General features: G+C 35.1%; 2 protein-coding genes across 2 annotated transcripts; one reads left to right on the top strand and one right to left on the bottom strand.

The window, feature by feature from the left end:
• Nucleotides 1–5356: 5356 nt before the first annotated feature.
• LOC127449986 (hemoglobin subunit alpha) lies at nucleotides 5357–6285 on the bottom strand. The gene is made up of 3 exons (XM_051713659.1): nucleotides 6118–6285; nucleotides 5689–5896; nucleotides 5357–5598 (listed from the first exon to the last, which is right to left on the bottom strand). Exons 1-3 carry the CDS (start codon nucleotides 6210–6212, stop codon nucleotides 5470–5472), a joined length of 432 nt encoding a protein of 143 aa, XP_051569619.1. The 5' UTR covers nucleotides 6213–6285; the 3' UTR covers nucleotides 5357–5469.
• Nucleotides 6286–7617: 1332 nt separating this feature from the next.
• On the top strand, nucleotides 7618–8509 carry LOC127449984 (hemoglobin subunit beta-like). The gene is made up of 3 exons (XM_051713657.1): nucleotides 7618–7785; nucleotides 7876–8098; nucleotides 8265–8509. Exons 1-3 carry the CDS (start codon nucleotides 7694–7696, stop codon nucleotides 8394–8396), a joined length of 447 nt encoding a protein of 148 aa, XP_051569617.1. The 5' UTR covers nucleotides 7618–7693; the 3' UTR covers nucleotides 8397–8509.
• The last annotated feature ends 2569 nt before the right edge of the window (nucleotides 8510–11078 follow it).

Below are 11078 nucleotides of genomic sequence, written 5' to 3'. Positions count from 1 at the left end.
ATAACTTGCTAATTGTGTGATGCTTTTAGCAACCATTAAGAGTACAGTACTCTCAGGTTCATTTAACACATTTTACCATGTTTAAATCCCATCCACAAAATTCTGCAGATTTTCCCAAAAAATCTGCTTGGAAAGAGAAAAAAATGTCTACAGATTCCATCTGGGCCTAAGCTTTCCTATCTTCAGACTATTGTGAAGGTTACTAAAGCTATGAATTTGGGTTGGGAATTAAGGGTTTTAGATAATTCACAATGTTTAGGCTGAATAACACATTCAACATGTTCAACATTTAACCCTAAAATACTTTCAGTATCTACATAGTGTCCACACAAGTCGAACCACTGTGCTTCATGCACTTCCTGTGCTGCTGAGAGAAGACGCCTCAAGATTCTTCAAAGCATGTGGGGTAAATTACTTTTTTACCCTCATGCCATCCCAGATATGTATGACTTTCATCTGCAGATCACAAACAAATATTTATAAGAGTATTTCAGCTCTGTAAGGCCATACAATGCAAGTGAATGGGTATCAGAACTTTGAAGCTACAAAAAGCAGTTAAAAATGCATAAAAGCAATTCGTACAACTCCAGTTGTTAAATCCACGTCTTCTGAAGTGATATATTTAGTGTGGGTGAGAAACCGATCAATATTTAAGTCCTTTATTACTATAAATCTCCACTTTCACTTTCACATCTGAAAGTGAAAGTGGAGATTTGTAGTAAAAAAGGACTTAAATATTGATCTGTTGATCTGTTTATTGTATCTGAAGATATGGATTTAAACACTAGAGTCTTATGGATTACTTTTATTCTACCTATTTGTGCTTTTTGGAGCTTCAAAGTTTTGGTCACCATTCATTTGCATTGTATGGACCTACAGAGCTGAAATATTTTTTCTAAAATCTTCATTTATGTTCAGCAGAAGAAAGAAAGTCATACACATCTGGGATGGCATGAGAGTGAGTAAATTCTGAGAGAATTTTCATTTTTGGGGGAACTATCCTTTTAAAGAAGATGATTTATAAAAAAAACAACAACAAAAACAAAAAAACAAAACAAAGCTTTTGTCTTCCATGGAAGAAATAAAGTCATACAGGTCTGGAACAAGTGAGTAAATAATAACATAATTTTTGTGTGAACTATTCTTTTATGTAGGTGTGCATTTTGAAACATATTTTAATAAATTATTCTTTAATTTTGCCTCTTTTTTCTATTTCTGCATTTCAGGGCTGAAGATTCAGAAGAGCCAAATGTTGGATATTCACCAGTTACCCTGTTAACAGCGGTCAGGGAACTCACAGATGCTGCAGTTCACTACAATCTGGTCAGAAAGTTCTTTGTTCTTGAAAGTGAAGTCATCACCCACCTGCCCAGACTTTTCAGATTTCTTTTTTACATTTGGACTGATTTATGCATTGGATCTGAGTTACCCAAAAGAGTTTTAAAGACAGGTGGCTTTATAAGGTTTTAATGTTGAAGGATGTGCAACACTAATGCAGCTGTAGACCATTTATCCTGTCGCTGTCAAATGTGTTTGTTTTTTTTTTCAGTGTTGTGCCTCACGTTTTGTCAATAATTGTACCTTGTCTTTTTATATTAAATATGTTTACTACATGCAGTTTGCTTATTTTGTTTTATTTTTTTATGTTTAAGTTGCAAAATTTTCACATTTAGTTTAAGGAAAAAAACAACAAAACAAAACAAAAAAAAACAAGGCAGTTGAGTTAGTTTACATTGTTTTTAAACCCTCCAGAAATTGGGCCCATTTACTTCCATTGTAAGTGCCTCACTTAAAGAAAAGGAAGGACGAGTCAAAATTGTTTTGAGGTAATCAACACTGACACAAATGGTTGAGCTTGACTTGTATTGAACCTGTATTCCCTTAAGCTTTGAATGTGGTATGTACAACAGACTTCAGAACTTTTTCCAATAAATGGATTAGTTTCATACCGTGTGCTGCCTCTGTGGTCTCGTTTGACTCTCACTGAAGAATGAGAAAATAGAATTGACATTTATAACTGGCATTATACCTAATTCTAGTAACTTGACCTAATCGACTTCATCTAATGTAATATAAACATGTAGGCTAAACAAGAAGGCTTAAATGTAGGAGAACATAACTGATTCAAGTTAAATGAACACCATTCATTCAAGTTAAACTAACACCATCATTCATTCATGATAAACTAACACCATTCATTCAAGTTCAATGAGCACCATTCATTCAAGTTAAACGAGCACCATTCAAGTTAAACGAACACCATTCATTCAAGTTAAACAAACACCATTCATTCATGTTAAACTAACAACATTCATTCAAGTTAAACAAACACCATTCATTAAAGTTAAACAAACACCATTCATTCAAGTTAAACGAACACCATTCATTCATGTTAAATGAACACCATTCATTCAAGTTAAACGAATACCATTAATTCATGTTAATCTAACACCATTCAATCAAGTTAAACAAACACCATTCAAACAAGTTAACGAACACCATTCATTCAAATTAAAAGAACACTATTCAAGTTAAACAATACCATTAATTCATGTTAAACTATCACCATTCATTCAAGTTAAACAAACACCATTCATTCATGTTAAACTAGCACCATTCATTCAAGTTAAATTAACACCATTCAAATTAAACAAAAACCATTCATTTATGTTAAACGAACACCATTCATTCATTTTAAATCAACACCATTCATTCATGTTAAACTAACACCATTCATTCAAGTTAAATGAACACCATTCATTCAAGTTAAACGAACACCATTCATTCATGTTAAACGAACACCATTCATTCAAGTTAAACGAACACTATTCATTCAAGTTAAATGAATAACATTCATTCATGTTAAACTACACCATTCATTCAAGTTAAACAAACACCATTCATTCATGTTAAACTAACACCATTCATTCAAGTTAAACAAACACCATTCATTCAAGTTAAACGAACACCATTCATTCATTTTAGTTTTACATGGTCCGTTTAATTGGGTTTAAATTGATTCAGTTTTGTTAAAAGAACTTGTTTCAGTCACGTGGAACCACTGTCCATGATTGAATCATGTTCAGCCAAAGTGCTTTTTTTTTTTTTTTTTTTTTTGGGTGTCTGTGTAATTTGTAATGTTAAATGTTCAAATGTTCCATTGCAGGTTCATTCTGCTTTTATTATTTTAAATATATTTGTATGAATGTGTGTGTGTGTGTGTGTATGTGTATGTAACCATATTTATACTACATTGTGGGGACCAAAATTTCTCTATTTCAATGATTTTAAAGTATTATGCAGACAAATCTTATCCTGCTTCAATAAGATAATTAGTTTTATGCAGTTTATACTTTTTAAATGAAGAATGACACAATGCAAAAGTACAGTTAACCTATATTTAGAGAAAGAAAATGCATTTATTTTGACAGTTTATTAATGTATTTGAATAAATAAATTAAAAAAAACCCACTTCTGACAGTTAATTTAAACCTGGGCTTTTGCAAAGTAAAATTACATGTTTTTTGTGTTTTATAAATAAATGGTCCTAGATTTACAGTATCTTTTCGCAATAACAATAGTAATTATCTGTACTTAAGCTTTTCTTTATTATTCTTTTAAATATCATTATTCTGTGTTTTTGAGGTGTATGACTCTTCTAACAATTAATATATGTTAAAAGTAAAACATTTCATGGAATTATAGGGAGATTTCTTGTAGAATTACAGTAACTGATGTTAATTATGGTAAAGCTAATTACTGTGTTTCTTTGGGTTTTTTTTTGGGGGGGGGGGGGGGGGGTTTACAGTTTATCTATGTTTTTAATCCGACAGTGCTTTTCTGTTTTTCAACAGACATTTTCCGGCACCCCTGCTGCCAGAAAATTACCTTTTTTATTTTTTTTTTTTTATTTTTTATTTTTATTTTTACAGTGCAAAGAATGTTTTAAGAGAGCTTATTTTCTAGAAGTTAAAGAAACACCAAGACAAATTCTGAAAGAGCATATAAACAGCACATTGTATTATATTAAATATTATTCTGGTTGAGGGAAGGCAAATCATTCTACAGGGTAACATTAATGTGTGCAATTCAAAATATTTCAATTAGATCTTGCAGGAAAGGCACATTTAATTTGCCATGAACGGAACAGTGATGCAGTAAGTGTTGGAATAAAAAATAGCATTTAAAAAAGCTTTTCTTATTATTATATAAATCACAAGAAATTATTCTTTCTCAAAAAGTAAAACAGACTGTGAAGTTGCGAAGGGCTCTGTATACGCTATTGCTTTCAGTATTGTTTTATAAACACAATAATGAGCAGCCTGATACATTTCTCTTCATGACGTGTTTCACAAACAGTGTTTGTGGTGGTAATAGTTTGCAATGGGTGTTCACTGTCTGAATTCTATGATAAATAGTGATAAAACCACAATAAAATATCTCATGATCCCCATATGGCCAATTCTTCATTTGAAAAAATTATCTCTAAGAATTTAATTAGAAAAACTGTTCAAAATATAGATGGGAGTAGCCTATATGACACACAATATTTGATCAAACTTTACAATAAGGTTGTGTTTGTTAATATCATGAACTAACAATTAACAATATACTTTTACAGCATTTCTTAATCTTGATTAACGTTCATTTCAACACAGCCCACTATTAGCCTACATATTTTTACTTCAAAAGCTGTATATGTAAGAATTAGTTTATGCATTATGAACTAGCATTAACACATAACATTGGTATTTTTATAAATTAACTTTAAATAAGTTTATAATGCTGTAAAAAGTCATTATTAGTTCCTCATACGTAATACATTAAGTAACTAATGTTCACGAATAGAATCTTATTGTGAAGTGTAAACCAATAATTTAATGCAATATTTTCAAATGTGTTCGTCTTCACAGAACGTTGTTCTTTTATCTTTAATAGTTATAAAACTTCTCCCCATGCTCTGTAAACTCAACCCAGCAGTACTGTGTGACTGATTAACTTGTTTTGAATGATGATGATAACTCTTGGAGATCTCTCTCATAATCGAGTTGCCCTTCTCACGTTGTCTCTAGGAATCTATAGCCTATATGTCCGTTACCACATCAGTATTTGAAGGATCTGAGCTCAAACGTTGGCAGTGATGTGTGAGTTACGAGTTATTGTCACTGCCCGTGAGTAATAAGCCACCTACGCTCAGGTGTAAGACCTATACTTTTGAATGGAAAAACATTTCAAGCAAGACATATCCGTGAGACTCAGTGACCTTAAATATACCCGTATAAAAGGGTCTGCCAACACACCTGATCGACTCAAATATTCTATTATGAACAAAGACAAAAAACTAAACACGACCGAATAATGTAGTTCTGTGCCGTTTATTGAGAAATTGTATTCAGACATCACACATGAGTTGGTAAGGGTGAGGTGCCGCACAGTGTTGCATGCTGAAGATTACTCTCCACTGGACGTTTAGCGGTATTTCTCTGAGAGAGCCAGGGCCAAGTTCTGGAAAAACTTGTCAACTGACACGTGAACATCTGGGGTGAAGTCCCCAGGGAAGAGCATGCCAATGACAACTATGAGGTTGTGTGCGAGGATCTAGAAAAGGATGAAAGAAAAAAGAGTCATGACCTAACTGGGCAATCAAAGTGATACCAGATGTAGAGCATTTGGGTTGTCTTGGTGTACCTTGAAGTTGGACGGGTCAACACGTAGCTTAAAAGCGTGAAGTTCACTGAGGGAAGCCAGACCTCCCACAAGGTCGTCTAGTTTTCCAACGGCGTCGCCGACTGCAGCCATGATCGTCTTGCCGTGCTTCTTCACGGGACCAGAGCCAGGGCTCAGGTCAGCCCAGTGAGCGAAGTAGGTCTTGGTCTGGGGGTAGACGGTGAGCATTCTGACGAAAACAACAAAGGAGAAAATATTAGAAATGAACAGCAAGATAATAAGAGCACTTCAGAAGAAAGTGAGTTTGGTTATAAGAAATAATAAACCATTTCATTTAGCATAAATATGATTTCTTTGACAAAGCATTGTTAGTATGAAATGCATTTTACACGTTTCAATATAGCATTGTCTTTTAGTGATGTTATCCTCGTGAAGAAAATAGATCATTACCTGCCGAGGGCTTCAGCACCGATTTCATCAGCCCTGGAGCTGATCTTGTTCCAGAGAGCCTTGACAGTGGCCTTGTCCTTATCAGAGAGACTCATCGCTGCGTCTTCTTTTTCTCAAGTTCAATTGTCTTCCGAAAAAGATGTTGACGAAAACAGGAATTTGTCCCACTTTTTATATTAAACTATGGAGAGACACACCCAGGTAATCGGTCCAAACCACACCTCGTAAACGCATGACTGCTGATCTCCAACTTCTTGTGTCCAATCAAAAACTTGCCAGTTTCGTGCTTCGTGTTTAATTAAGATAACTAAAGTTTTCTATCCAAATCCTTGACGCGCTTCGAGTAAATGTCGTCATTAATACCATGATCCATCATTTTTGCCAAATTTAAAACAACGACAAAGTCCCCTTAGCCTATAACAAAATATTAAATCACAATACTAAAACCTATTATTCAGAATATATATATTCTGCATGCATTGTTCAAGTGCACATAAAAACATACACACAAAATATTTTAGCCTAATTTTAAGAATTACGCATTTCAATTTGATTGCAACATTCAATCAAATGAATAAAACTGCAGGTATTTTAATTTATTAATGATTAATACATTTAATTAGATAGACTTTTGTAGAAAGATATGGGCTGAAACGTTTGCATGTCTGTTTTTTTAACTCCCTGCACATTGACCTTTTTCCACTTTGTAAGTTTATATATCTATATATATATATATTTTGGCTAAATCTTTTTTTCAGTCTGACTGTCATTCAGTGTGCTTCTGTGATTTTTGACTGTAACAGAAGTTTTGTTTGAGCAAATCCCTCTACCTCACATGATATTTTGTTAAAAAAAAAAAAAAAAAAAAAAAAAATTTTAAACGCTTCTATGCTTTTTTTTTTATTATTATTTATTTATTTTTTTGAGTGTAAACAAAATTGCATAGGCTAATTGTGTCATGTTTCCAGAATCATGGTGCAAATGCCTAATCAAATTACTATTAATTTCAAAATAATGTTATTGTACTTTAAAAAAAGATATAAATTATTTTAGCTGATTCCCATGTAATGAACTTAAAATCAATTAAATTAAAACAATGGAGTTTAAAGCTCGTTTAAAGGTGTATACATTTACATTAAATTTTATTCTTCTTTTGTCCTTTATTGACTTTTGTTTGATTACCTGATTTTGGGGGAAACTTAAAAAATGTAACTCAGTGAGGCACGTTTTGGGTCATGGAGATTGAGCACACATCACATTTATTTTTATTTTTTTATTTTTTTATTTTTTTTGCATTTGCATTTGCATTTGATCAACAAAAAGTTGGAGCCAAAAGAAAAGGTCGTTGAAGGTTACATTTTTTTTTTAGAAAAACAAGTATAAATATTTGGACGGGATCCGATCAGTGAGGTCCAGACACGTATGCACGTCCTGCTGAGAAAAATCATCCAATAAGACATTGAATTTTTATATGGGCGGAGACATCACACATCAATAAATTGTGCTCCGGTTTCATTCTTTTTTACAAGCGATTCCTACTGAACAGCAAGTACCCGTGACATCGTAAAGCGTCAACATGGTTGAGTGGACAGATTTTGAGCGCAGTGCCATCCTTGGGCTGTGGGGAAAACTCAATCCCGATGAAATCGGACCTCAAGCCCTGGCCAGGTATCACTGCATCACTCTCGACATAGACACATAACTGATGATACCAACCGAGTTTATTCATTGCCTTTGCTAATGCTTCTGTTTATTTAGGTGTCTGATCGTGTATCCCTGGACTCAGAGATATTTTGCCAGCTTTGGCAACCTGTCAAGCCCCGCTGCCATCATGGGTAACCCCAAGGTGGCAGCTCACGGAAGGACCGTGATGGGAGGTCTGGAGAGAGCCATTAAGAACATGGATAACATCAAGGCCACCTTTGCCCCGTTGAGTGTAATGCACTCTGAGAAACTGCATGTGGATCCCGACAACTTCAGGGTAGGTTTTGAGTGCGCAGGAATAACAAAAAAGTGCAGGGCAATCGGAAAAACCAGTAACAAAAGGGTGTCAATTAAAGAAAACGGTTGTGTTGTGCTCAGATTAATTAATTAATTAATTAATTGTCATTGGAGGACAACTGTCTAATAATCTGTATCTTCTACAGCTCCTCTCGGATTGCATCACTGTGGTCGCAGCCATGAAGTTCGGACCCGCAGGTTTCAGTGCTGACATCCAGGAGGCTTGGCAGAAGTTTCTGATGGTCGTCGTGTCCGCCCTGGGCAGACAGTACCACTAGAGTCTCATCCCAAATGAACACCAGCTGTATTGCAGAAGATCGCACAGCGAAGAGATATTAACTCAAAGAGCTCATTCTTATAACATAACATAAATACATTTGTGTTAAAAGCATTTTCTTGTTGTTTGTTCCAATTTATTCCACATAACACACTGAAAATTAGCTATAGGCTACTAAAATTGATTTGAATGGTTCATTGGGGCAACTTAGGTTCTGTACAGAACCCTGTTATATATCCACACATTTAGACTATTTTTATAAGCCGAACTTATACTGTGTTGGACTTGGACAGATGTGCAGACTATGGGTGTTAACAGCATGAAGTCATGTTGTAGTTCCATGCTTTACGAAAGTTAAAGAAATGCTAAAAAAATGAGCACCGTTTCTCTTACTGAAGCGGCTCTTCAAAAGAAAGAAAATACGCATTCTACGCAATATCTGTTGCAAATGTAACACTTCCGAAAAAGAAAGAATTAATCGATCAAAAGAAAGAATTAGATATTTCACCAAGACTGAATGCAAATAAATAAATAAATAAATACAAATGGCATCACATAGGAATATCACGTAAGCTTATGACGCTCTTTCAGTGAGCAAAACTTAATAGGTAAAACTTTACAATAAGGTTGTATTCATTAACATCAGTTAATTACATTAGTTAAGATAAACTAAGATTGAAAAAAAATGCTTTTACAGTATTTATTAATCTTTAATAATGTTGTCAATTTCAACATATAACTAATATATTATATTATACCATGTTAACCTTGGTAAATGCATTATGAACTAATAACTAACAATTGTACTTTTATAAATGAACATTTACCAAGGTTAATAAATGCTGTTAAAAATGCTGTTCATTGCAAGTTTATATATATAAAACCTCACTCTCATGCCAAGTAAACAGGGCCTCACACCGACTGTCCAACCATAGATGCACAACTCTAAATGATAACTGCAGACTTACAATGAGCACATCTCGTCACAAAAATGCATTTATCGTGGACATCGTGCACATATTTGTTTAAATTTTTTTTTTATTTGTTTATGAAATTGACGTCTGTTTCTAAACCAGCATGCAGAAGGCTCATTATTACATGTAGAACTTAAGTGCATCGTTATGGGAGCTGTCCAAGTGCTATCTGAGGCTGAAGCTTTCGCCAATATGTTCAGGGACGGAGTGGTCCTGCAAAGCCCTGGGCACCAGAGACCCCGCCCCTTCCCCTGCCCCAACATATGTACCATGATGGGACAGACTTACACAACAAGGCTCAATAAAGTGTGTGTAAATGTGTATTTTGATAGTGAGAACTAAGCACTGTGGTTTCACTTTAATTTAATGTAGACATTAATGTATAATGGTTGGTCATTGCTGGTTTATACACACAGTGTTAATAACATGCAGTGACACAGACAAAGGCGTGCCTACGGGACAGGCAAGGCAGGCAATTGCCTGGGGCCACAAGCTGGGAAAGGGCCCCACATGGGTGGCAATTACAGTAGTTCACAGCAACGACACTTAAAACCAATGATTGGCAATGCTATGTAGACTAAAATGACATTTTCGAAAACACTGCTAGGGCCCCCCATCCATTTAGATATGATCAAATTCAAGTAAGAGCAGGATGCAGGCATCATGAAGAGGACGTCCGATGTACCAATCTGGGAGTCAGAAGAAGGAAAAAATCTGATGTGGAACAGATGGAGGTGATGAGGGCAGAGCACTGTGGGAAATGGAGTCCATGGGGAAACTTCAAAATAAGAGTCCATGGAAAACATGAGGGAGATAGAACGTGACAGAATGACAGGGCTGACTGGTACATAATCTGTAATATTTACTGAATTATGCCTTCTCACAAAAAGATTGCCAACGGCCACGCGAGTCGCGATGGGTATTGTTTACATCAGGAGCACACATCTGACATGCAAATTCACAATAAGAGTTATGGAAATAAACATGTAATAAAGACACACATGCCCATTAAAGCGAGCTCTCGTCTTTTTGACATTGCGAGGCTTTAGCAAACTATGTTCATTAGAAGTTGTTGTCCAAATATGTGTGCATTTAGAGACAATTTTATGGATTCTCATGATTATTTCAATTTTCTTTAGAAAAGATTGGATTGCCATTCAGGGGCAGATTCACTAAGAATGAATTGCGCCAGGTAAAAGCCTTGTTTGCATGTGCTTTTTCGCTTTTAGCTCCCGATTTACAAAATAAGTTATGCAGATCAGGCAACGGCGTAAACACGCCCACAAAATCTGGTCTTGGGCAGATTCTAAGCGCTATACAGCTGAGAATAACGCAGACCACCGTATCTGACCCACCCTGCCGGGACTGTACATCATCACTGTGATTTAGGGTTGCAGAAGGGGGTTGCAAAGGGCCCACTTTATTTTTTTTTGCCTAGGGCCCCCAGAGTCCCAAGAATTGCCTCTGGACACAGATATGAATTAAGGACTTCTTTATGTGTATGTATATTAAACACACATACATCTTAAAACAAGCCATAATACAGACTATTAAATCATTACTCGCAATTATTTGTACGACAATTAAGACACATTTCCTAATTGTGATAGGCTGATAGCCCTACTTCAACTCAAAATAAAACAGATAATACTGAAACAAGATACTTGTACATGAACTACAGCACAGACAGCACAACATGTCAAAAACAG

Source organism: Myxocyprinus asiaticus, chromosome 13 (assembly GCF_019703515.2).
Source record: "Myxocyprinus asiaticus isolate MX2 ecotype Aquarium Trade chromosome 13, UBuf_Myxa_2, whole genome shotgun sequence".
Taxonomy (NCBI): Eukaryota; Metazoa; Chordata; class Actinopteri; order Cypriniformes; family Catostomidae; genus Myxocyprinus; species Myxocyprinus asiaticus.
Note: the sequence above shows the minus strand (reverse complement) of the source record. Positions and strands in the feature narration are given on the sequence as shown.